Raw genomic sequence first — 27,737 nt, forward strand, 5'->3', positions numbered from 1 at the left:
TATGTTTTTTTTAATAAATATACACACATTATGGATGATTATTATAATTCTTCATCGTTTGTTATACTTTCCATGTATGGAAAATGATTTTGTAATTATTGAATAATTTGTTGTTATTTGTCAAAAGTGAATGGTATTCTCTTATCAAACTGAAGGTTGGTTGTAAAGGCAATAAATAGTAAGTATATTTTTTATTATTTATTGCAGAACGTAAGGACTTTATTTTTATTCTACAATGGCACCATATTAATATTTTGTGATTGTATATGTTGCTATGCAATATCTTATATCTGTCCAACAAATGTGATATCCTTCAAAAGAAGTATGTATTGTTCATGCTAAGCCTATTTATTTTTGAAGCAGAGATCAAAAATATTGTAATTAATGTTTAACAAATGGGAAATGTATATTTGTTATATTACCCTTCATGATTAAATGTTTGAATTTGAATTCGGCAAATTATTTATTCAAACAAAAATTTGGCTTCAACAATACACATTTTTGGTACAGCCCTGGTAGTATAGTTATTAAAACAATTGAATTGCAAATATCTAATGCTACGTCATTGACAAACTGAGTATTTCAATTTTGCATGAGTTATTTATGCTAGTTACAGTTCTTGAAAAATTGATATTTTCTTCACTCCATGCACCAATAGCAGTTTTCGTTTCTTTCGGTGCACCGCCAGTGATCTTGGTGAGGCTATTTCGTTTAGTTTTAATCTCAACATTTTATCTTTCCCGTTTTGTGAAATTTGCGTAATACTATGTCTGCCTGGACTAAGCTTAGCCACAAGAATACTGCTATCTTTTAACAACGCTATTCCATGTATATAGCCAAAACCATCAACTTTCAATGTAAATTTTCGTTTTTTACTATGTGTGTACGAATGCACCAAACATTTCTTTGTTTCAGCATAACTAATAGTTTCTGCATTTACGTCAACTGGACCTTCGTCATTGTGTTTTATCGATATTACATTAATACTATTATCGCTCCCAACTAAATATAATCCAGTTTTCTCACAAACTACTACCAAGAGACTGTCTTCATACAAGTTCAGACCGGATGCGTTACTATGGAGAATAAGTTCATCAATTTGTTCCATGAAATTGATATCAGGGACTTCTACTCGACGATCATTCAACATTGATATTTAAAGAGCTTCGAATTTCCTAGTACAGCCACATCAAACGGTTCGAATGGCAAGGAAACTTCTTGAAATATTTGACCCTTGTCCTTCACATGTAAAAGCCTCTTAATTGTGAGCTGTATCAGCTAAAATAATGCTCTCATCTGGCATGAATGCAGCCCCAGACACTTCAGGAAGGAACTTGTCAAGAGAAGTATTCACATTAAACTCCTTACTGCGTTTTAAACGTGTTCTATGCCATCTGTGGTCTTCTTTGTTCTCAACTGTTGTTTTTTGTTTAACAGTTGATACTTGGTAAGAACGGATTGATATTAAGCATTGATCAAAAATGTTTTGTCAAAATAAGCTAAGAAACATCGCTGATGAATTATTCACTTGCAAGTGAATCATTCGACCTCATTGAATCCGTATTCATGTGACCTTCAATTTAACCCATTAGCTAGAGATTGGTTACGCATATATTAGTCGTGTTCAGCCATTAAAAGGCATTGACAGTAAAACAAAGGTGAACTATTTCGTTGAATGATTCGATCCACAAAGTATCATTCTTATACAGGTTAAAACGATGATTAACTTATTTTTAACCTATAACATGAAATAAAACACATCTAAAAAAGTCCAATTGCACGAGGTCGCTATTTATTTATATTTATTTTTATGTTTAAATCGGGTTATGAGACCGTCGGCAGTCTTCATAGGTCATCTCGATTGTTAATTAGATTGCGTCTAGACTAAAATACACACGAAATGCTGATATATAATTATCGCGTCCTTGCATTGTTTATTGTTTATTTCAGACTTGATGTAATTTGGATATACGTTTTAATATGTTATATATCAAATATTAGAATTTGAGTCAAATCGGTGAACATGAATTTGACAGCTAATGCCCCTTTAACAGAATACCGAGGCTTTGAACAACATGAAGATTTGTAAATGTATAAATGAAAATTAAAGAGTGACGTATCTCCAGTTCCCGTTCATGATTATTCAAAATATACATATCTGCGTGTGGTTTTGTAATTTTAAATATATAAAGAGTAAACTGGAGAAATAATGGAACGCTCATATTTGTGTGTAAACTCATTCGCTGTCATTACATCCGGTACCAATGTTGGGTGAAAGTAAACAGATACATGTATATGTACATATTAAAATGAAACTTTCGTCTCCCTACTGGTATTGAATGATTATGTTAATTTATCATAATTAAGTTTCCCAAACGAAGTTCAGAGACATTTTTTTTTCAGTTTGTCTTCTCCTAGGCCTTCTTCTTGTTTATTGCACCTAACTAATTCACAGTTGTTTTGAAACTCTCCAGTTTGCTTAAGTATAGATGGAAGGAAGGTGAGCTTAATTTTGTGTTTTTCTTGAGGGTCTGTCAAGGTATACTTAAACATACAATCGGGGGAGGGAGGAGGGTATGTCAAACTAATAACTTAACGGTAAGGTCTTAAAAATAATTTAACTGTCGAAAGAGATGCCAAAATATAATTTTGTAATTTACTGCATTATTGGGATAAAAAGGGTGCAGTAATTTAATTTGGTAATTAACTCAAGAAATGGGTTTAGTTTGGGAAACCTTTTCTGTAAGCATCCTGACTCGTTATTTGCTAGTCCGGAGAAACCAAGGTAGTAATTGTTTTAACATTAGACAAACTCCGTTTTGATTTTGGAGATTAAAATATATTTCATCATAGTTGTATGAGTTACTTCGCAAACATACAGCAATTCTTGTAATAAAACATGTTTGTTTTTTCAGTGAGCCCTACAAAATGTATACACATCTTGATATATTCATTGAATTGGTATAAAAATAAGGAGATGTTGTATAATTGCCAATAAGATAACTAAATTAAAATAACTCCTCCAAAGTTCAAATGAAGTGGATGTAAGCAATTAAAGGCAACCGTGCGGCCTTCAACAGTGAGAAAAACCCATACCGTATAGTCGGCTATAAAAGGCTCCGACATGAAAAAAATATGAAACAATTCAATTGAGAATGGCCTAATTTATAACAAAACAAATATGACGGACATGATCCAACGACAACCACTGAACTACAGGCTCCTGGCTTGAGACAGGCACTTATAGAATGTGGCGGTGCTAAACTTGTTTGCTGGCGCCAAACCCTCCTCCTAGCCTGCGCAGTGGTGTAACAGTACAACATAAGAAAAACTATGAAAATCAGCTGAAAAGGGCTTAACATGTACATGTATCTTGTGCAAAAGTCTATTTCACCTTCTCATAATCCTATGAAATTTTATAACAGCTAGCTTCCTCTCCTTCTATTCTCAAATCAATGGGACTTTTATGGAGGAAAAAGTTTTAACGAAGTATCATAAGCTGAGTGCGCAGAGGTTTGTATCTTTTTGCAGTGCTATTGTCTGTACTGATTAAATCATTGCTGTATTGGTCTCTTTTAGATAGAAAGTAAAAAAATGATACAAAAAACAAAATTCGTTTCAACAATACAACTACATGATGATTATCCATCCAGACATAAATGCCTGCATATTTGAGATCAACAAAATTTAAGCAGTAAGCTTTTGTTATTTGAGTGATTTACGTTTTTTTTTTAATAAATATCCACACATAATGGATGATTATTATAATTCATCATCGTTTGTTATACTTTCCATGTATGGGAAATGATTTTGTAATTATTGAATTATTTGTTGTTAAATGTCAAAAGTGAATGGTATTCTCTTATCAAACTGAAGGTTGGTTGTAAAGGCAATAAATAGTAAGTATATTTTTTATTATTTATTGCAGAACGTAAGGACTTTTTTTTTTATTCTACAATGGCACCATATTAATATTTTGTGATTGTATATGTTGCTATGCAATATCTTATATATGTCCAACAAATGTGATATCCTTCAAAAGAAGTATGTATTGTTCATGCTAAGCCTATTTATTTTTGAAGCAGAGATCAAAAATATTGTAAATAATGTTTAACAAATGGGAAATGTATATTTGTTATATTACCCTTCATGATTAAATGTTTGAATTTGAATTCGGCAAATTATTTATTCAAACAAAAATTTGGCTTCAACAATACACATTTTTGGTACAGCCCTGGTAGTATAGTTATTAAAACAATTGAATTGCAAATATCTAATGCTACGTCATTGACAAACTGAGTATTTCAATTTTGTATGTGTAATTTATGCTAGTTATAGTTCTTGAAAAATTGATATTTTCCTCACTCCATGCACCAATAGCAGTTTTCGTTTCTTTCGGTGCACCGCCAGTGATCTTGGTGAGGCTATTTCGTTTAGTTCTAATCTCAACATTTTATCTTTCCCGTCTTGTGAAATGTGCGTTATACTATGTCTGCCTGGACTAAGCTTAGCCACAAGAATACTGCTATCTTTTAACAACGCTATTCCATGTATATAGCCAAAACCATCAACTTTCAATGTAAATTTTCGTTTTCCACTATGTGTGTACGAATGCACCAAACATTTCTTTGTTTCAGCATAACTAATAGTTTCTGCATTTATGTCAACTGGACCTTCGTCGTTGTGTTTCATCGATATTATATTAATACTATTATCGCTCCCAACTAAATATAATCCAGTTTTCTCACAAACTACTACCAAGAGACTGTCTTCATACGCGTTTAGACCGGATGCGTTACTAGGGAGAATAAGTTCATCAATTTGTTCCATGGAATTGATATCACGGACTTCTACTCGACGATCATTCAACATTGATATAAAGAGCTTCGAATTTCCTAGTACAGCCACATCGAACGGTTCGAATGGCAAGGAAACTTCTTGAAATATTTGACCCTTGTCCTTCACATGTAAAAGCCTCTTGTGAGCTGTATCAGCTAAAATAATGCTCTCATCTGGCATGAATGCAGCCCCAGACACTTCAGGAAGGAACTTGTCAAGAGAAGTATTCATATTAAACTCCTTACTGCGTTTTAAACGTGTTCTATGCCATCGATGGTCTTCTTTGTTCTCAACTGTTGTTTTTGGTTTAACAGTTTTGAGACTTGGTAAGAACGGATTGATATTAAGCATTTCCAAGTTTACGTAAGCGTTTGCTTCTATTGTTTCAACTGAGCCTAACGATTTTATATTCAAAACATCTTTTATGGCTTCGGCGAGTTTGAATTCAACTGAATAGTTTCGAATTGTCTCATTTAGTTTCGTAAGATGTTCTACCTCGTGTTTTGCAATCGCCATTCCTTTCTTAGCAGCTAAAATAATTTGTAAATTAGACCCATATTCCTTAGCTTTCGCCGATTCGTCGTCATGTGAATCAAGAACAGCATTTCGATATTTATAATCAGTTATTTCTCCCGAAAGGTTTGTAGCGTATTTTTCACATGTTTTATCCAGTTCACTGATGAGTTTGTTCTCTAGTTCTATCAAATGATAATTTAGATTTTCTCTTAATTTCCTAATTTCATCGCGAATTTGTACTTTTTGAGTTTTTACACTCTCTATATTGCCTTCTCTTTCTCTTTGCAACTTTTTATATATTTTTCTTATGTTTCCAAACTTAACTTTCAGTGTTTTGAAATCACTGTTAAGCTGAGCTATACTGACAATTTCACTGAGTGGTTCCAGCCCATCACAATCGGAATGGTCATTTTCTTGACATTCAGAACACACGCCCACGTCATGCACAGGACACCATGAGACAATTTCTTTAGAGTCATGCTTTTCACAATGTTCTGAAATCTTAATGTCTGGTTTTCCACGCAAATCCATTGTAAATAAGAATTTAAACGAATCCTAAATTTTCTTGTGTAAAAAAAAGCAAGAATGATGATGCAGTCCTACACTTTGCTTACTGACATATCTGAAAATGAAGTAAACAAAAGTTACCAATAATTTAAACTTGTATAAAATATAGCTTCGCTAAAATGGGTTTTCTTCTTCTAAATGTTGTTTCGTGTCTATCAACCAATATTCAAAATATTTTATTGAAAATCTTACTGTATCATTGATGCTGTTTGACTAACAGGGGATTTTAGATAGCGAATGATAAATTATAACAGTCTTGTTTTTTTCTTTCTAAAAATGAGCTTGTTTACAGAATTTATAAATTATTACACATGCTTCAACGGTAACTTTTCTTGTCGATACAAATTACGATAGACTGTACTTGGTTCAACAAGTTTTAAAAAGGCATGTAAATGAATTGGTATCATGCCTTGGCATCTCCAATACAGTAAAGCATTGTATGATACCTTAATAGAACCGAAAATAAAATCATCGGATTTAAAACATGACAGATTTCACGAGTTAAGCAAGAACTGCCTGACTATCATGAGCACATGAGTTCACCCTTGTGTCTTAGTATGGTTCGCGTCGATAGTCTATATTAGATAGTTATGTCAAGGTGCTGTTTGATCATTCATTTTGATATAATGGTTTTGATAATGTATTCAATGTCTTCTATTTCTCAAATATGTTCTTTCCCCTTTTATGCAAATGGTCATCCCCTTATTGTTTACTATTCTTTGGTCAAAAAATGTAACTTACCTTCGCACTTTGTACCCCGACCTGTCTTTGTTTTAAAACTACGTTTGTCTATATTTTGTGTTTTGATTTAAAGTGTCGATTTCTTTCGATCGTATTTACGTTAACAAAGAAATTACGACTAAATATTATTAAACACAAAACATTAAACGGTTATTGAACGTATTGAACTTCTTTTGTTCCATTGATTACTATCAGTGCATGATTGTCACCTTTCAAGTTTGTTATTGAAATATTTATTGCATGTATGACGTAAAAAAAATTCCTGTACATTCCCCTTTCTTCGTGTCTTTTTATAATACTATATATTAAATTCAAGAATACTGTTAGCCAAAACAAAACACACACAAAAAAACAAAACAAAAACGGAAAAATAGTTAAATAAACTTCAGTGTTGACAATGAATATCATTGATATGGTCATAATTATAAATTAAAATGTTTACAAAACTTTGAATTGTTTGAAATAATAAGGATTGTCTACTCCAGGTTATATTACCTTAGCTATATTTGGCAAAACCTTACGGAATTTGGGTCTTCAATGCTCTACAACATCGTACCTTATTTGGCTTTTTTACTTTTAGGATTCGAGCGTCACTTGTGAGTCTTTCGTAGACGAAACGCGCGTCTGGCGTACAAAATTATAAGCCTAGTATCGTTGATGGGTTTTTTAAAGGGAGACAACCAAATACGATTAGCCGAGGAATATTTTCGTAATGGTTAATTAAGATAAACTAATTAAGGAAAGAGTCCGTTAAAAGTTACACTGGTATGTCTTTTAAAGGTAAATCAACCACACAACAAAAAATACTGTATATTGGAATCCTTACGAAACATAATCTGATATATGGATATGATGTAATTTGTTTTGAACTAGCTTTCGGAAACTGCAATTACTTTTAGATTGGTACTGTGTCTTTTGTCTTTATGTTAGTTGGGTTTAGAGGTAATCTGGTGATTGAAGCCATTTCCAAGTGTTTTTTTTTTTTCTCACAGTGTTTTCTTGGTTGTGTTGTTACGCCGCTATCCAAGGTAAAAAGGTGGAGCGCTCACACACATGTTTGTTATTATTGTTTATGCGCCTGTGCCATGTTAGGAGCCTGTAACTCTGCACTTGCTGTTTGGTTGCTGTCATTTTAAATTTAGTTTAATATGATAATATGAAGACTTATCTTGACAAGTTCCTTCTTGAATATAATAAAAGTTAGAACGTTGGTTTCCTAGTTGGAAAAGAAAGCAAACGAGACTCGTTTGCTTACTACATAATAAAAATTTACCCTCATCAGGAACGATCAAACCACAAAATTTGAAAGCCAATAATGTACCATAACTGAAAACGTGGGGAGCTGTACATATATCTATTTAATCAAAAGGAAATTAAAAAGATTCTCCAAATTCATTTAAGGTGAACTCTGTCTGAGAGAGTTGGAATGTTATAAATATTGTCAGTACCAAAGTAGATACTGAGCTAATGAGACCTCATGGACTAACAGTCGACCAGCAGCGTTATCGACCCAGTGTTATAAAACAATGAAAATAACACTTTATAAATGAGGTGTGTTCGAATCGTGAAGCTGCAAAATCGTAGTTTTTCATGCTTTTGCATATAAAAATAAAAAGATGGTGGTATGATTGACAGTGAGACAACTCTCAACCAGAGACCAAATGACGTAAAAGAAAGCAACTAAAGGTCTACGTACTACTCAATCTTATATGAATTAAAAGACGGTAAAGACAAATCAATCCCGAATCTAGGTATTTTGTTTCACATCTTTAAAACATAACAGTTACTGTTAACATATCATTTTTAGATATGAAAAAAAAATAGACGGAATTTTGAGAAATAACAATTTAAAGTGAACAAATTGCATCTTCTCGCCGCTTTTTACGTAAATTCTATACATAATCTATGTTTATTTTATAAATTGTTATTTTGTTTGTTTCGCTTGAAGTTTAAATACAGCATATATCAAGTCCATAAAAGACGGTTACCATAACACCTTCAATGAGAGAAACCGTCTAGATTCTGAATCTTCCCCGATTCAAAATAACCAGATTTCTTAATAAGACGGGCATATGAAAATATTGCTTATAAAAAAATAAGTAGTTGATTGTGACTTTGATATGACTTATTTGTTTGTGTTCGTTAACGTTTAGTGGCAAATATTGCATGCCCATTCAGGACAAAAACTACAATAGGAAGATTCTGCAAAGTTGTTTGACCGGAATAAAGGATGGGAATTTGGATTACAACTATGCAGTAAGAGTATGTTGAATATGGACAGACATTGTGCATTGCAACAGGTCATTTACGGACGACTAATAGAGCTATTACAAAGGCTCTTTGTGTCCAAGCGTGACACTCTCCTTACACTCGACATCGGTATTAACGTCCCCATTTCGATCGGACGTGACTGCATATGTATACATCCCACGACTGCAAAACGGACTTTTTTCATAAGCATGGGTTTAACTACCATATTTGAGATCCAGGGATGATAATACACAATATATATATATATCTGTGATGCCGTATGGTGTGCATAATCAGCTCAAAGAAAGATAACTTTATACAATTTCACATGAAACAAGCGTAACTTTATAATACATCACTACAAAATCGTGTCCACATATTCACCAAAGCCCAAATGATGAGGATATACGCAACTACATGTCACAGCCTTCAACAATGTGTAAAACCCATACCGCAGCTAATTATAATTTGAACATATTACAACATAAACATATGTAAGTTGCCATTTTTAAAACACATATTAAGCACAGAAATGCACTTGTAGAAGTCCTATAGGTACTCAATTAACCTCCAAAATTTCATTTTTGGTATTTAAATCCTTTACTGGTGTGTTTCCTGGATTTCACAGTTGTTTAGGTCAAATAAGGTCCAAAATCTAATATGTTCTCCTTTCATTCAAGAGAAAAATACCATTCATCAATCGATAGGAAATTTGTTACAGGCTTGATAGAATTTTTTAAAATCTATAAAGCTGAATTGACACACAAATTATATAAGAATAAACATACCTGACAACTGTCACTATTTGCGGGGGATTTCCCCCCATGATAGCTCTAAAATGGAAATTTTGAAAGAACAATTTTGGTCACAGTTTAAAACAAAATAATTAATTTACTAGTCTATAAGTTTGTTAAAGTATGAAGAAGCAAAGAAAAAAAAAAACCAACCAACTAAAAACATTAAAATAACATTGAAAGGCCCTTTAAAAGTTTTGTAGGACGATGAGAGCCATCTTACATCAAACCTCCATGGGTTTTTAAAATGTTAGCAGATATGAATAAAATGTAGTCATGTCCTGGAAACTTGTTTTAACTGCACTCGGAGTATCTCCATTTCCACTAATCTAGACACAAGTATTTGTATTACTGGTATTATATTTGTATCATTTTAAAGAAGACATTAAATTGAATTATCCTCATCGATCACATGATGAAAAAACAAACTCATCAAAGATACCAGGCTTGTCATTTTAGTATGCCAGACGCACGTTTCTTCGACAAAAATCAGTGGCGCTAGAATTAAAAGGTTTGAAAGGCCAAATCAAGTACGAAGTCGGAATATAATTGAAACCAAATATTCAAAAAAAGTTGTGCCAAATCTGCTTTAGAAAATTTTCCGACTGGGACGTGACTGTTTATGTGGGCAGCTAGGTTGACATTTATGTTTATACTGCACTCGTTCTATTTGAGCAGTCAAAATGCGTTGACTGTATATTTCTATGTCATATACAGTCACTGACCCGATATCACTTTTCCTCATGAATATTTAAATAGAAGTTGCCGAAACTATATTTAATTATTCATACGACCTCTTCAACCTGTTCTTGTTTCCAATGTATACAATGAAGCGTGGAACGACCCAAACTTATTTCTTTTACAATTTTTGGAAAACATATTTCACTTGTTAATATTTTTTGTTTGAAACCAAAAAAATCATTATGTTTTATGCTTATTGTTGATATTTTATTCCATACTCAAACGAATTCGTTCACCATTGATTGCGGGTTTCAACAGGTAATGTACATTTCATTGCGTTGTCTATTTCTCCGCCTGATACCGGTATGAGGCCTTTTTAAAGGGGGATTTTTCCCAATATTTAAATCAAATAAATAACATTTACACATTTAACAACTATTGAAAATGTTTTTTTTCTAGATTGCAGTATAAAGACAATAATAGTGCATTGACTTGACATATCAACGATATAAGGATTCGGCCCGAAACGGGGAAAAAGCTCGGCAGAGCCTCGCATTTCCCCGTTTCTAAGCCTCATCCTTATATCGTTGATATGTCAAGTCAATGCACTATTATTGTCTATTTATAATACATATACATTCCGCACAGCCTTATTGATTCCCTTCAGAAACAGCATTTGCAAGGACAGCCTGGATAACTCCTACATATTATCACTTATCGTTCTGACGTGGTTGCGGTGTAATTTTCCAAATGTAAATCCATTGGCAAGAGTAGTTGGTAGTGTGACTCCGAAGGGAACCAGGTACATTTTAAAAATAATATATTTCAACAATAAATTGAATTGGTGCTAAATTCACTACAAATAGATAAAAAACTTGACAAAACTAAAACATTACAATAACGAGAGCAGACACAAAATTCTACACACAACCACAGACACATTTACATCAATATTTATCTTTAAAAGGAAGTTGTTCCAAATAATGTCCGATTTGTTTAGATACATGAATTTTGACTCCTGACCAGTTTATTTTCCGACGAAGCTCATTTTTACTTTTTCTACCATCCTGCTTTTTGATCACCCTATGATTCATAACCAATTCTTTACCATGATATGCCCTTAAAAGAATAAAAATAATAAAAGAATAAAATAGCTTTCTACCAATTTGAACAGAAACACTAAATTTGGGGAAAACTTTACCTAAATTCAAATTTACAAGAGAATGATTAACTTCTTCGGATTAACAAAGTAAGAAACGCTATAACCTTGAACATTACGAACACCTAAATAGATCTATTAAGCATAAACTATGATAAAAAATTAGGCTTCTTTAAAAAAAATATCATCAAATTGGTTGTTGCGTACAATCTTGTGTGTATTTTTTAAACGATCGCATTAAATTCAAGTGCAAATGTTCTGCTTGACAAATTTATAATTGATAAAGTATCTCGTATCAGTGTAAAATTTAACCTTGAACAAATGTGTGTTATCTATTACTGTTTACAAAACAGAATTTGACAAGGTAAATGACATATTTAGTTGAGATGACTGCTGGCGAAATATAGCAACGACATACATTTATAGTGCATTTCTTGAGAAGAACACTCTGTCTGGATAACATCTCAAATTTGTAAATACGTAAGAAAACTTTATTAATTCTAATATACACTTATTTAACAATATGTAGAGGTGGACGTTCGGTTATTTGGCTTTAAACTTTAGTATAGGAATTAACACAATGGAAGACTGCATGTGACACACAGTATCGTAATATTGGTTATGTTATATATTTCTCTACATGATAAACAGACTGACTATTACATAATACGCACACGTTTGTTTGAACCATGTGCTTATGTTATCTTTTGTGTTAAAAGGACAAGTGGTTGTCAAATATAACCGTAGCAGTCGGAGCTATTTATCTGAAAGGCATGATAACATTCATGGTTTTATTTTTTTGTGTTTGCAAAAAAAAAAGACTCTTTAAAATTAAATTTCCCTGTACATTTTATGCTAATTTGCAGAAACAACCTCGTTACAATAAAACTGAAAATAGGAATTTGCATATGAAAAATGCATGTGTTGTTAGTCGTCGTATGTATGTCTTAACTTTTAGAGGAGTTGATTGTTTGTCGTCGTATGTATGTCTAACTTTTAGAGGAGTTGGTTGTTTGTCGTCGTATGTATGCCTTAACTTTAAGAGGAGTTGGTTGTTTGTCGTCGTATGTATGTGTAACTTTTAGAGGAGTTGGTTGTTTGTCGTCGTATGTATGTCTAACTTTTAGAGGAGTTGATTGTTTGTCGTCGTATGTATGTGTAACTTTAAGAGGAGTTGGTTGTTTGTCGTCGTATGTATGTCTAACTTTTAGAGGAGTTGGTTGTTTGTCGTCGTATGTATATTTTAACATTAAGAGGAGTTGGTTGTTTGTCGTCGTATGTATGTCTTAACTTTGAGAGGAGTTGGTTGTTTGTCGTCGTATGTATGTGTAACTTTTAGAGGAGTTGGTTGTTTGTCGTCGTATGTATGTCTAACTTTTAGAGGAGTTGGTTGTTTGTCGTCGTGTGTATGTTTAACTTTTAGGAGTTGGGTGTTTGTCGTCGTATGTATGTCTTAACTTTTACGAGTTGGTTGTTTGTCGTCGTATGTATATTTTAACATTAAGAGGAGTTGGTTGTTTGTCGTCGTATGTATGTCTTAACTTTGAGAGGAGTTGGTTGTTTGTCGTCGTATGTATGTCTAACTTTTAGAGGATTTGGTTGTTTGTCGTCGTATGTATGTCTTAACTTTTAGAGGAGTTGGTTGTTTGTCGTCGTATGTTTGTCTTAACTTTTAGAGGAGTTGGTTGTTTGTCGTCGTATGTATGTCTAACTTTTAGAGGAGTTTGTTGTTTGTCGTCGTATGTATGTCTTAACTTTTGAAGGAGTTGGTTGTTTGTCGTCGTATGTATGTCTTAACTTTGAGAGGAGTTGGTTGTTTGTCGTCGTATGTATGTCTTAACTTTTAGAGGAGTTGGTTGTTTGTCGTCGTATGTATGTCTAACTTTGAGAGTTGGTTATTTGTCGTCGTATGTATGTCTAACTTTTAGAGGAGTTGGTTGTTTGTCGTCGTATGTATGTCTTAACTTTTAGAGGAGTTGGTTGTTTGTCGTCGTATGTATGTCTAACTTTTAGAGGAGTTGGTTGTTTGTCGTCGTATGTATGTCTAACTTTTAGAGGAGTTGGGTGTTTGTTGTCGTATGTATGTCTAACTTTTAGAGGAGTGAGTTGTTTGTCGTCGTATGTATGTCGAACTTTGAGAGGAGTTGGTTGTTTGTCGTCGTATGTATGTCTTAACTTTTAGAGGAGTTGGTTGTTTGTCGTCGTATGTATGTCTTAACTTTTAGAGGAGTTGGTTGTTTGTCGTCGTATGTATGTCTTAACTTTGAGAGGAGTTCGTTGTTTTTCGTCGTATGTTTGTCTTAACTTTTAGAGGAGTTGGTTGTTTGTCGTCGTATGTACAGTATGTCTAACTTTTAGAGGAGTTGGTTGTTTGTCGTCGTATGTACAGTATGTCTAACTTTAAGAGGAGTTAGTTGTTTGTCGTCGTATGTATGTCTAATTTTTAGAGGAGTTCGTTGTTTTTCGTCGTATGTTTGTCTTAACTTTTAGAGGAGTTAGTTGTTTGTCGTCGTATGTACAGTATGTCTAACTTTTAGAGGAGTTGGTTGTTTGTCGTCGTATGTACAGTATGTCTAACTTTAAGAGGAGTTAGTTGTTTGTCGTCTTATGTATGTTTAACTTTAAGAGGAGTTGGTTGTTTTTCGTCGTATGTATGTCTAACTTTTAAAGGAGTTGGTTGTTTGTCGTCGTATGTATGTCTAACTTTTAGAGGAGTTGGTTGTTTGTCGTCGTATGTATGTCTAACTTTTAGAGGAGTTGATTGTTTGTCGTCGTATGTATGTCTAACTTTTAGAGGAGTTGGTTGTTTGTCGTCGTATGTATGTCTAACTTTTAGAGGAGTTGGTTGTTTTTCGTCGTATGTTTGTCTTAACTTTTAGAGGAGTTGGTTGTTTGTCGTCGAGTTGGTTGTTTGTCGTCGTATGTACAGTATGTTTAACTTTTAGAGGAGTTGGTTGTTTGTCGTCGTATGTACAGTATGTCTTACTTTTAGAGGAGTTAGTTGTTTGTCGTCTGATGTATGTCTTAACTTTTAGAGGAGTTGGTTGTTTTTCGTCGTATGTATGTCTAACTTTTAGAGGAGTTGGTTGTTTGTCGCCGTATGTATGTCTAACTTTTAGAGGAGTTGGTTATTTTTCGACGTATGTTTGTCTTAACTTTTAGAGGAGTTGGTTGTTTGTCGTCGTATGTACAGTATGTCTAACTTTTAGAGGAGTTGGTTGTTTGTCGTCGTATGTACAGTATGTCTAACTTTTAGAGGAGTTAGTTGTTTGTCGTCTTATGTATGTCTAACTTTTAGAGGAGTTGGTTGTTTTTCGTCGTATGTTTGTCTTAACTTTTACAGGAGTTGGTTGTTTGTCGTCGTATGTATGTCTTAACTTTTAGAGGAGTTGGTTGTTTGTCGTCGTATGTATGTTTAACTTTTAGAGTTTGTCATCGAATGTATGTCTTAACTGTTAGAGGAGTTGGTTGTTTGTCGTCGTATGTATGTCTTATTTTTTAGAGGAGTTGGTTGTTTGTCGTCGTATGTATGTCTAACTTTTAGAGGAGTTGGTTGTTTGTCGTCGTATGTATGTCTTAACTTTTAGAGGAGTTGGTTGTTTGTCGTAGTATGTATGTTTATCTTTTAGGAGTTGGTTGTTTGTCGTCGTATGTATGTCTTAACTTTTAGAGGAGTTGATTGTTTGTCGTCGTATGTATGTCTAACTTTTAGAGGAGTTGGTTGTTTGTCGTCGTATGTATGTCTTAACGTTTAGAGGAGTTGGTTGTTTGTCGTCGTATGTATGTTTAACTTTTAGGAGTTGGTTGTTTGTCGTCGTATGTATGTCTTAACTTTTAGAGGAGTTGATTGTTTGTCCTCGTATGTATGTCTAACTTTTAGAGGAGTTGGTTGTTGGTCGTCGTATGTATGTCTTAACTTTTAGAGGAGTTGGTTGTTTGTCGTCGTATGTATGTCTAACTTTTAGAGGAGTTAGTTGTTTGTCGTCGTATGTATGTCTAACTTTTAGAGGAGTTGGTTGTTTGTCGTCGTATGTATATCTTAACTTTTAGAGGAGGTGGTTGTTTGTCGTCGTATGTATGTCTTAACTTTTAGAGGAGTTGATTATTTTTCGTCGTATGTATGTCTAACTTTTAGAGGAATTGGTTGTTTGTCGTCGTATGTATGTCTTAACTTTTAGAGGAGTTGGTTGTTTGTCGTCGTATGTATGTCTTAACTTTTAGAGGAGTTGGTTGTTTTTCGTCGTATGTATGTCTAACTTTTAGAGGAGTTAGTTGTTTGTCGTCGTATGTATGTCTAACTTTTAGAGGAGTTGATTGTTTTTCGTCGTATGTATGTCTTAACTTTTAGAGGAGTTGGTTGTTTGTCGTCGTATGTATGTCTTAACTTTGAGAGGAGTTGGTTGTTTGTCGTCGTATGTATGCCTTAACTTTTAGAGGAGTTGGTTGTTTGTCGTCGTATGTATGTCTAACTTTTAGAGGAGTTAGTTGTTTGTCGTCGTATGTATGTCTTATTTTTAGAGGAGTTCGTTGTTTTTCGTCGTATGTTTGTCTTAACTTTTAGAGGAGTTGGTTGTTTGTCGTCGTATGTACAGTATGTCTAACTTTTAGAGGAGTTGGTTGTTTGTCGTCGTATGTATGTCTTAACTTTTAGAGGAGTTGGTTGTTTGTCGTCGTATGTATGTCTAACTTTGAGAGGAGTTGGTTGTTTTTTGTCGTATGTATGTCTTAACTTTTAGAGGAGTTGGTTGTTTGTCGTCGTGTGTATGTTTAACTTTTAGGAGTTGGGTGTTTGTCGTCGTATGTATGTTTATCTTTTAGGAGTTGGTTGTTTGTCGTCGTATGTATGTTTAACTTTTAGGAGTTGGGTGTTTGTCGTCGTATATATGTCTAACTGTTAGAGGAGGTGGTTTTTTGTCGTCGTATGTATATCTTAACTTTTAGAGGAGTTGGTTGTTAGTCGTCGTATGTATGTCTAACTTTTAGAGGAGTTGGTTGTTTGTCGTCGTGTGTATGTTTAACTTTTAGGAGTTGGGTGTTTGTCGTCGTATGTATGTCTTAACTTTTACGAGTTGGTTGTTTGTCGTCGTATGTATGTCTTAACTTTTAGAGGAGTTGGTTGTTTGTCGTCGTATGTATGTCTAACTTATAGAGAAGTTGGTTGTTTGTCGTCGTATGTATGTTTAACTTTTAGGAGTTGGTTGTTTGTCGTCGTGCGTATGTTTAACTTTTAGGAGTTGATTGTTTGTCGTCGTATGTATGATTAACTTTTAGGAGTTGGTTGTTAGTCGTCGTGCGTATGTTTAACTATTAGGACTTGGTTGTTTGTCGTCGTATGTATTTCTAACTTATAGAGGAGTTGGTTGTTTGTCGTCGTATGTATGTTTAACTTTTAGGAGTTGGTTGTTTGTCGTCGTGCGTATGTTTAACTTTTAGGAGTTGGTTGTTTGTCGTCGTATGTATGTGTAACTTTTAGGAGTTGGTTGTTTGTCGTCGTGTCTTTGTTTAACTTTGAGGAGTTGGGTGTTTGTCGTCGTATGTATGTTTAACTTTTAGGAGTTGGTTGTTTGTCGTCGTATGTATGTGTAACTTTTAGGAGTTGGTTGTTTGTCGTCGTGTGTATGTTTAACTTTTAGGAGTTGGGTGTTTGTCGTCGTATGTATGTCTAACTTTAAGAGGATATGGTTGTTTGTCGTCGTATGTATGTTTAACTTTTAGGAGTTGGTTGTTTGTCGTCGTATGTATGTGTAACTTTTAGGAGTTGGTTGTTTGTCGTCGTGTGTATGTTTAACTTTTAGGAGTTGGGTGTTTGTCGTCGTATGTATGTCTAACTTTAAGAGGATATGGTTGTTTGTCGTCGTATGTATGTGTAACTTTTAGGAGTTGGTTGTTTGTCGTCGTGTGTATGTTTAACTTTTAGAGGAGTTGGTTGTTTGTCGTCGTATGTATGTCTAATTTCTAGAGGAGTTGGTTGTTTGTCGTCGTATGTATGTCTTAACTTTTAGAGGAGTTAGTTGTTTGTCGTCGTATGTATGTGTAACTTTTAGGAGTTGGTTGTTTGTCGTCGTGCGTTTGTTTAACTTTTTGGAGTTGGGTGTTTATAGTTGGTGTGATTTGTTGTACTGTATATTCTTAATACTTCCTGTTATCCTTATGTATAATTTTGACTTAAAGTTTTTGACCTCATTTAGTTTCGAAACGGAAAGCTGAACAATTTCAAATAAATGACAGGATTGATTGTTGTTTACTTTACACTTAATAGCCAATATTCCATGCATCTCCAGGACGAGAGAAAATGAAACAAAACAACAAATTAGTAGGTGCTGGGAGTAAGTCTACCGGGTGGGAGAGGGGGGGAATTTTACATGTATATCTGCTGAATGCATGCATGTAATTCCTTGATTTACTCGATCTTGACAAGCTATCTGATTTCACTTCGAAATAAAGTTCAAGAAATTAAATGATCGCCATGCGTAGAATTAAAGCAAAGAACCTAATGTTATGAATTATTGTATTTCATTATGCAAAAAATGTTGTCACTTTCAGAAGTTTGCCCCCCTCCCAACTCCTTCCAGTCTACCCATACTCCCCTGAAATGCTATTTAAGTGATTAATTTAGCCTTTAAATTCTGTAAAACAATTCTGTAAATGTGGTATACTGAATATATATATATATATATATATATATATATATATATATATATTGCAACGGGTAAACTCAGCATAATTCGTAAAATATTTTCAGAATTGTAAATTAAGATTTTAGATAAAGTATGAACTATCCTATCTAGTTATGTTTGTTTTTCTTTCACAGCTGGTATTATGGCAGATCCTAAAGCCAGGCGATCATTGGGTAGATGGCGTTTAGCAACTTTCATCTTCTCGTTTGTAGCATTAGTACTATTTATTTGTATTGTAGCAATACTTATAACAATTCACACGAGGAAAAAGAAGATAACTACCTGTGAAAGTAAAGAAAACGGACAGTATGGTCATATTGATCTTAAGGAATCAGATAATCCATCTGTGTTCCATGATTTAACTTCAAAAGAAGTTAAAGGTTTGATGAAGTATTTATATTCTCAAAAAACGCTCAACTTGGTTAAAACAGCAGATATGAAAGTCAATACTAGCTACGTATTTTTAAGTGAATTATACCTGCCAAGGAAAAATTCCGTGCTCGATTATCTAGACAAAAAGGCAACAAAGCCAGCACGAGAAGCACGTGTTATACTGCTACGAGGAGACAAACAAACGCCAGATATTGAAGAAATAATAGTAGGCCCTTTACCTAATCCAACCGGACATAGGCCGAATCCTAATAGGAAAAAATCAATTCCATTTATATACCGGCCTATCACTGGTCCAGAACATGTTGGGTCGATAGAAATGGTGACAGTGAAAGTTGACCAAGTACTTGGAACAATGTTTGAAGATGTTTACGACGGAAAACTATTTAATTGTAATAGCAAATGCTTAATGATTCGATACATAACACCGGTATCGTCTGTGCAGTCCGGAGAAAAACGACGTAAAACATGGTATTGGCTGTCACAAACTGCGGAATACTTCATCCTACACCCTCTAGACTTTTCTGTATTGGTAGACTTGGATGGACCAAACTTTACAATCGAACAAGTTTGGTTTGATGGAAAACTATATAAAACTCTAACGGATGTATTAGATTACTATGAAGCAAATAAGGGATCGTTCTCAAAGATTAAATTTCCAGATGTTAGCAGTGATCTCTTCTCTACAATGAACCAACGCGGTACACCACCAATTAGTCCTCCTTTAAGAAACCCAGTTCAAGTCTCACCTGATGGAAAAAGATATAATGTGAAGGATCGCCATGTGGAATATATGTCTTGGCAATTTGATTTCGGGATGTCACCAATAAGAGGCCCACAACTGTATGATTTGAGGTTTAAGAACGAAAGGATTGCGTATGAATTGAGTTTACAAGAACTTTCTGTATTTTATGCAGGATACAAACCAATGCAAGCTTTAGCTAATTATTTAGATGGTGTTGGTTTAATAGGAATACAAGCAAAAGGACTTGTCCCTGGGGTTGATTGTCCAAAAGACGCCACGTATCTTAGTTCTACATTTCAAGTGGAGTCAGATGGTCCATTCTCATTTGAAAATGCTTTCTGTATTTTTGAATACAACCTGGGTATGCCCTTACGTAGACATCATTCCTATTCGTTTTCTTATGGCAGGTTTTATGAAGGGATGGAAACAACGGTGTTGATCTTAAGAACAATTGCAGTCATTATTAATTATGATTACGTAATTGATTTCATGTTTTATCCTAATGGAGCTATGCAGGTCAAAGTTGTTTCTACTGGTTATGTACTTGGCACTTTCTATACTGACAATGAAAGTAAATACAGCTTCAAACTTCACGAGAATTTGGCGGCTAACATACATCAGCATTTGTTTAACTTTAAAGTCGATTTAGACATTCAAGGAACTGCAAACCGATTTGCAACAGCTAACATTGAAACTGAAGATATACCGAACAAGTTTTCGAAAGATTCGAATGCAAGATTAATACAACATAAATTTTCGACTTCTCTCAAAACAACAGAGAAAGATGCTGCATACAAATTCGATTTTGAAGCTCCAAAATATTTACTCGTATACAAAGAAGATGTTAAAACAAGAAAAACGTATAAGAAGAGTAAAAGTTATCGAATACTCAATAATGGAATGTCTAAACTCATCCTCCCAGAAGGAAAAGGAAACGAGCCAAGTATAAGTTGGGCCAGATATCAAGTTGCCATGACAAAATACAACGATTCGGAGCCAACCAGCAGTTCTTTATACTCAATTCTAGATGCTGAAGACCCAATTGTACATTTTCAGAATTTTATTGATGATAATGAATCAATTGTGGATGAAGTAAGTTATATATGAAATATTAAAAATTTTATGTATGAAAACTAAATGATAACCTATTAGATAAACAATTTAAGAGAAGTGAAACCATGCATGTTTTATCTTGGGAGTAAAACAGTGTTATAGACCATGGAAAAATTAAATTTAGAATGTTTACAACTATATACATGATATAAGCAAGATTATTTTACTGACATTTAGGGTATTTAATCATGAATTGTTTTTGCATACATGGACGTAATATATATTTCTGTAACTTGATTGCCATAGTAATTTTTTTGTTGTAAACATGCTAAATGATAGAAAAAAAGATGCACCGATAACTAACTCGATGTACGCAACATCTAAAATGACCTTCATTATGCGCTATTAATGCAAAAGGTTTAGAAATATGCGTAAATCAAGGCATTTTCCAATAAGTTTATATCACTATATATCTATTTATTACACACCATGTAGAATCGAAAAAAAAACGAGAAACAAAAAGAGTGACACAAATACATTCATGATTACATACAAAATTCGACTGACATGATAACATGCGAGGTTCGACTGACAAGACTACATTTGAGGTTCGATTGACATGACTACATGTGAGTATTGACTCAATAAAGCTGTGACGGCGTGAATGATAAACAATCTTTCGCTCAGACAATTTAGGTTCATCATGCCCAAGTAAACAATACACTGTAAATATAAAATGCAAGTTCTCACAAAGCAAAAATGATCATACACAACATTGCATCATTCCAAAAAGGCAGGTTGCATTCCATAAAATCGGAAAACAGTGGGGATAGCCTGAACCGATCTGTTGCATTTATGCCTGTAGCATTCGCAAAAATGACACGTATAAACCAATACCTAATTCACATAATCATCTTTAACAAGCACCTTACAAGTATTATTCTCTTATGCAGAAAACGAAACCAATTTTAATGACATCGTGTCGCATGTAAAATATAAATTAACTAACTAAAGAATACGACCAGATATTATATAAACACTTGTCTATTGTAAAAAACCTTATATTGGTCTCTAAATGTCTTTCGTTGTTTTGTGTCCATCGGTTTCGTTTTATCGACGTTTCCCCAAAATTTCTTTTTCGTAATAAAGAAATAAAGAACTTACGTTAAAGAGTATATTTATTTCATATTGTCAATGGAAGTATGCATTTTCATTTTGTTAAGTGGAAACGGCATTTGACATGTTTTCTGATGTTTTGATAAAACTGCATTCATATACCTTCTTATCAGAATACCATAAGAGCTTTCCTTAAAGTAGATTTACATGAGAAATATATCACAAATATAAAAAGAAAGAAAAATGCATTAACTTCTTATGTAAGTTGAAGATGCAACAATTATGCTCATTGAAAAAATCATTGGTAATTTATTTTAGGATTTGGTAGCATGGATCACGATGGGTATTCACCATATACCACATACTGAAGACTTGCCGGTTACACCTACTCCGGGAATGGAATTGAGCTTTTACCTATTACCATACAACTATTTTGATGAAGATCCAGCTATTTCTTCCTTGAATGCTGTCCGTATTGAACCAAAAGATAATGCCAAGCTGAAGACATCTATTAACATTAACCGTTATGGCGTCAAACAAAGTCTTCAGTGTGTACCAGAAAAAAATAAATATGACGAGGAAATTAAAGAAAATCCTTCTTTAATAATTGATACTGAAGGAGGCACATTCTTGTAAATTTATATGTTATAATAAAACAAGTTTCAGGAATCAAACCGTCTGACAAGTGGAAATATATTGTACTTTTATATTTTATGACAATCTGTGCGAACATTCACTGGACAAATACTTCAGTAATTGATTTATATATGAATATACTTAGCATGCATAATTTATGTGCATTTTATACTTTTTTTTATCCGTGACGTTTATATATATTATGCTTGATTCCATGCCCTTAGAGTGTATATTTGTTTGTGTGTATGTTTGTGGGAGATATAACAACTGTCATTAAATGATCATCACTGCTCTTATAAAAAGCAAACGCATTATTTTATATTTTAATTAAACAAAAATATGCATTGCAATCTGTCAATTTTACTACTTTCAATGCCAGTGTAACACATTTTGTTGACTCAGTATTTAGTAGATTTGGTCTCTGGTGGATAGTTGTCCCATTTCAATCATAACACATCTCCTGTTTTCTATATTTAAGATAAATTAAACTTGTATGATATCACAAACCCTTAACGAAAGTATGCAAATCATGCTGTTCTGTTTTGTGATACTTATTTGCGGTCATTATATGATAACAATGAACTGCAACTGCAACTTGAACTTCATACTTTTCACTCATATGAAAATTTCATATAATTTCATTTAATGGGGGCAACATTTATTACAAATCTTTTGGTTGTTTAAAGAGTTATATATGCATAAATAAATCTTTGTTTTATTTGTACAATTGTCGGAAAATGAAAGATTTATTTGTTTTTACCTTCTCGGCGTGACTCGTTTTTCTCCTTGTTTCTCCCGCTAGTCAAAATACTTTTTAATTTTACGTATATATAAATTGTGTATGTACCGAAACTGTCTTTTGTTGTAGACCGTATGGTAATCCCTAGGTGTTTTTATATTGTTCGGTTGCTGTGTCTTCTCATATACCCCTCATTTATTTTTATTCATAATATTAATACATGCCACTTCTCTACACATGCCGATAAAGTTTGAAATTAACATACTAATAATATTTCAGGAATATTAAGTATCAAAAGATTGCAGTGTGAAAACTAACAGCTTTTCCCTGTGATCATGGCAGATCCTAGCATCAGGCAATCAGTCGATGGACGGCGTTTACTCGTTTTACTCTTGCTACTTATAACAATATCTCTAGTAATTGCAATCATAGTGGTAGTTATTAATACTCATAGCAATAGAAAGCATCTACCTACCTGTCGCAGAAAAGAGAAAGGACAGTATGGTCAAATTGATCTAAAGGAATCTGATAATCCTTCTGTTTTTCGCGATTTGACTTCAAAAGAAATTGAAGCATTAATGAATTACTTACATTTGCAACAAAGTCTTAATTTGGTCAAAGCAGCAGATATGAAAGTAAATACTAGTTATGTTTACTCATGTGAAATTCATCTACCTAGTAAGAGCTCCGTCCTTGATCATCTTGACAGGAATGCAAAAAAGCCTCAAAGAGAAGCGCATGTCATAATCTTCAGAGGTGATAAACAAATACCAGATATCGAAGAAATAATTGTTGGTCCTTTACCCAATCCAACTGGTCATAGACCTGTTCCATATAAAAGACAGTCTATTCCGTTTATATATCGTCCCACTACGGGACCGGAACATATAGGGGTAATAGAAATGCTCAATTTAGAAATTGACCAACTCCTTGGAACAATGCTTGAAGAGTTGTACGGGGGACGACTTTTAAATTGTGATAGTAAATGCTTAATCATTAGGTACATAACACCGGTATCGTCTGCACTGTCTGGAGAAAGAAGACGTAAAACGTGGTATTGGCTGTCGCAATTTGCTGAATATTACATTTTACATCCTCTTGATTTTTCTGTATTGGTAGACATGGAGGTAACTAATTACACAATAGAAAACATATGGTTTAATGGAGAACTTTATGACACTCTTTTAGATGTTTTAAACTATTACGTTGCAAATAAAGGATCTATTATTAAAATTCAATTTCCAAATGTGAACACTGATAATTTTTCTACAGCGAAACAACGTGGCATACCACCAATTAGTCCTCTTTTAAGAAATCCAGTGCAAGTATCACCTGACGGAAAAAGATATAATGTGAATGATCGTCATGTCAATTATATGTCCTGGGAATTTGATTTCCGGATGTCCACAACAAGAGGTCCACAAATATATGATTTAAAATTCAAGAAAGAAAGGATTGCATATGAAATAGGCTTACAAGACATTGCCGTATTTTATTCAGGGTACAAACCCATGCAAGCTATGGCTAACTATTTAGATAGTGTAGGTTTAATCGGATCTCGTGCACAAGGTTTAGTACCTGGTGTCGATTGTCCAAAGGACGCTACATTTGTAGGGACGACGTTGCTGGTGGAGTCAGACAGACCTTTTTCGTATGAAAACGTATTCTGTCTGTTTGAATATAATATAGGTATGCCATTACGAAGACACCATTCCTACTCGTTTTATCATGGTAGGTTTTATGAAGGAATGGAAACAACGGTACTGGTTTTGAGAACTATTATCGTTATTGTCAACTATGATTACATTATCGACTTTACATTTTATCCGAACGGTGCAGTACAAGTAAAGGCCGTTTCCACTGGCTACGTATTAGGTACGTTTTATACTAAAAATGAAACTAAATACAGTTTCAAACTTCATGAGAATTTGGCAGCTAACATACACCATCATATTTTCAATTTTAAAGCCGATTTAGATGTAAAAGGAAAAGAAAATAGATTTGCGACGGTTGACATTGAAACTGAAGATTTATCGAATAAGTTTTCAAAAGACCCGGGTTCAAGATTATTTCAACATAAGTTTTCGTCTACTCTAAAGAAAACGGAGAAAGAAGCTGCGTATAAATTTAATTTTGAAACTCCAAAATATTTACTTCTTTACAAAGAAGATGACAAAACGAGGAAAGCTTACGAAAAGAGTAAAAGTTATCGAATACTGAATACAGGAATGTCGAAACAAATCCTACCAGAAGGCAAAGGTAACGAGCCGAGTATAAGTTGGGCTAGATATCAAGTTACCGTTACTAAATATAAGGACTCGGAACCAACGAGTAGTTCTTTATACTCTATTCTAGATGCCGAAGACCCAATAGTACATTTTCAGAACTTTATTAATGATAACGAATCAGTTGTTGATGAGGTAAATGTAAAAATAACCGATAAGATCTGCCAAGTTCATTTGAAAAAAAAAGATAAAAGATAATGATATTAACTAAGACAGCCGATGGCGTGGTTCCAAACATACACTTAAAACAATCGACCGGGTCAAGTTATTTTTATCATCGCCATAAAATAAAAATCAATTCTGAAGGAAAATCATTTAACCCAAATCAACAGTATGAAAGATAACAAAAACTCAAATACACCGATTTATAATTTAATTTTGGATGTAACGCGTCTTCCGATTAGCTGACGTTGTTTTGTTTATCAGCTCATAGACATAATTTTGTCATGTGACCTTGACGTCATCAACGTTTTTCATGATTTACTCTGGTTTAAAATGGAATTAAGAATTAAATTATAAGAAATGACTGTATTATTTTTTCTGTCTATTCGAAAAAACATAAAAAATGTGGTGCACACTTTAAAATAACCCGCTACGCGGGTTATTCCGTGTGCACCACATTTTTGATGTTATTTCTTCATAGACAGAAAAAATATTAAAGCCATTACTTAAATAAACAAAATAATAATAAATAACACCTTTTAAAAGAATGTTTAAAGTTAATGAAAGCAGGGTTGTATGTAACCTACAGTAATTGATATGCACTCATCTGTCATACTCTAATGTCGGTGGCTGTATTTCACAGTACATTTCAAACTGAAATGACATTAACAGTACAGGAAGACATGAACTTATGTAATGCTTAAAACAAACCCTTAAGGTAGATGGGGTGTCTAAATTATAATCCATAGAATTTTTTAATAATTTGCCAAAATGTTGTTTATATCATGCTTTTTAAAAAAAAATAATAAAAAGAATGGGTCACGGGGCTTATTTTCACGCTACAGGTTGTGCAAAATTGACAGATTTTGTATAGATTATGCATGGAAAACCCAATTTTCTGCCATAAAACGAAAACTACACCATAGAATTTTGAGATAAAATATGAGAAAATAGCTCTAATAGTATGCTTTCAGATAAGAAAAAGAAAAAATGGGGTAACGGGACCCGTTTTCTTGCTACATAATAAAATAGGTAAATTCCTAACACATTCTATTGTAAAAGTAACTTTATCTGAATTATCTGCCCTTACATTTGAGTTGCCTCCCCTTATGTGGCAAAGTTGGAAAAAATAGAATCAAACAAAAGTATTCTGTTTTTCTGTAAAATACAACCAAAAATATGATAAAATATGTCATTTTCTCTATTGAAATGAAAATTCTTACACATGAATTACCTACTACTCTCAAAATTTGCACCTTTTATTAAAGATCTAGACCGATTGTTTTCTTGTATTTCAAAATCCAAGATGGAGGAAGACACCCTATCTACCTTAAAGACGTATACAGAAAATAAACGGAACTTTTTGCTTAAATTTGTTTTAGCGAATTGATGTTCAATATAAAATAAAATAGAATTTTCTTTTTAACTAATATTTTCTATTTTGAAGGTGACTTGTTATCTATATTTGTAGGATTTAGTAGCATGGATCACTATGGGAGTTCATCATATTCCACACACTGAAGACCTGCCGGTTACTACTACCCCGGGGATGGAAGTAAGCTTTTACCTATTACCATACAACTATTTTGATGAAGATCCAGCTATTTCATCATTGAATGCTGTGCGTATAGAACCAACAAACAAGCTGAAGCATAAGACATCTATAAAAATAAACCGATATGGAGTTAAGCAAAATTTTGAATGTCTGCCAGCGGAAGTCAATTACGACGAAGAAATTATGAAGAATCCTACTATAATCCTTGATACTTGAGAAGACAATATCGTGTTATATTTGCTTTCTTCGTTAAGAATAATTCTCAGACACATTATTAATGTATTATATGGCTAGCAGCTATGGTTCTGTATGTTTTTACTTTTAATTTATAATTATCCTTATAAAGTATATGCAGCATTTGATATTCAGTTATCGTTACGAACATTTTTGATCGGGGACCTTTGTAAAATCATATATGTATAATCTTGCTATGTGATAATCGTTTACCTAACACGTATCGAAGACAAGAATACTCATTTTTAAAATGTTTGCACCAAAAGCAAAATATATTTAAAATGTAAGACGAAATTTTAACCAAAAAAAAAACTCAATATATCATAAAAATCCATAAACACACGTGCTTTTTCTACACGTATTTCCCACAACCACCCCTTTTCAGTTACATTTATGGTTGTTTCTAAGATGCTTAAATTCAACATGTTTCATTTAGTGTCTGTAGAAGCTGGTTCATTGCAGACTGTGTTTTGGTTTAAAAATTTGATGGAATGTGTTCTCCTTTACGTGTATGTAAAATATACGTTAGAAACTAGTAGTTCACTCCATGAATCTGTGAATTGTATTTCAATATCGCACTTAAAAATGCAACCAGCAA

At 33.5% G+C, this 27,737-nt stretch overlaps 3 protein-coding genes across 7 annotated transcripts; 2 read left to right on the forward strand and 1 right to left on the reverse strand.

The window, feature by feature from the left end:
• On the forward strand, positions 1-27,737 carry LOC127708063 (putative amine oxidase [copper-containing]). Its single transcript, XM_052212858.1, has 3 exons — positions 1-178; positions 23,183-25,323; positions 26,822-27,737. Exons 2-3 carry the CDS (start codon positions 23,239-23,241, stop codon positions 27,119-27,121), a joined length of 2,385 nt encoding a protein of 794 aa, XP_052068818.1. The 5' UTR covers positions 1-178; positions 23,183-23,238; the 3' UTR covers positions 27,122-27,737.
• LOC127708391 (uncharacterized) lies at positions 184-6,772 on the reverse strand. Of its 3 annotated transcripts, none has more exons than XM_052213275.1 (3): positions 6,664-6,772; positions 3,940-5,977; positions 184-217 (listed from the first exon to the last, which is right to left on the reverse strand). In XM_052213275.1, exon 2 carries the CDS (start codon positions 5,884-5,886, stop codon positions 4,333-4,335), a length of 1,554 nt encoding a protein of 517 aa, XP_052069235.1. In that variant the 5' UTR covers positions 5,887-5,977; positions 6,664-6,772; the 3' UTR covers positions 184-217; positions 3,940-4,332. The 3 variants fall into 3 exon arrangements, with proteins under 3 accessions (XP_052069235.1, XP_052069240.1, XP_052069232.1); XM_052213280.1 differs by lacking the exon at positions 6,664-6,772 and adding an exon at positions 6,232-6,587; XM_052213272.1 differs by lacking the exon at positions 6,664-6,772 and having other exon boundaries at positions 3,940-6,587.
• Positions 3,796-22,514, forward strand: LOC127708038 (putative amine oxidase [copper-containing]). Of its 3 annotated transcripts, none has more exons than XM_052212849.1 (3): positions 3,796-3,899; positions 18,359-20,451; positions 21,847-22,514. In XM_052212849.1, the coding sequence occupies exons 2-3, from the start codon at positions 18,367-18,369 to the stop codon at positions 22,162-22,164; spliced, it is 2,403 nt and encodes an 800-aa protein (XP_052068809.1). In that variant the 5' UTR covers positions 3,796-3,899; positions 18,359-18,366; the 3' UTR covers positions 22,165-22,514. The 3 variants fall into 3 exon arrangements, with proteins under 3 accessions (XP_052068809.1, XP_052068804.1, XP_052068796.1); XM_052212844.1 differs by lacking the exon at positions 3,796-3,899 and adding an exon at positions 11,056-11,190; XM_052212836.1 differs by lacking the exon at positions 3,796-3,899 and adding an exon at positions 11,865-12,027.

Source organism: Mytilus californianus, unplaced genomic scaffold (assembly GCF_021869535.1).
Source record: "Mytilus californianus isolate M0D057914Y unplaced genomic scaffold, xbMytCali1.0.p SCAF_1, whole genome shotgun sequence".
Classification (NCBI taxonomy): domain Eukaryota; kingdom Metazoa; phylum Mollusca; class Bivalvia; order Mytilida; family Mytilidae; genus Mytilus; species Mytilus californianus.

Coding starts and splice junctions, on each gene's coding strand:
- LOC127708391 (XM_052213275.1), bottom strand. CDS start 5,886: ATGGATTTGCGTGGAAAACCAGACATTAAGATTTCAGAACATTGTGAA.
- LOC127708038 (XM_052212849.1), top strand. CDS start 18,367: ATGGCAGATCCTAAAGCCAGGCGATCATTGGGTAGATGGCGTTTAGCA. Junction 20,452..21,846: donor ATGAATCAATTGTGGATGAA/GTAAGTTATATA, acceptor AATTTATTTTAG/GATTTGGTAGCATGGATCAC.
- LOC127708063 (XM_052212858.1), top strand. CDS start 23,239: ATGGCAGATCCTAGCATCAGGCAATCAGTCGATGGACGGCGTTTACTC. Junction 25,324..26,821: donor ACGAATCAGTTGTTGATGAG/GTAAATGTAAAA, acceptor CTATATTTGTAG/GATTTAGTAGCATGGATCAC.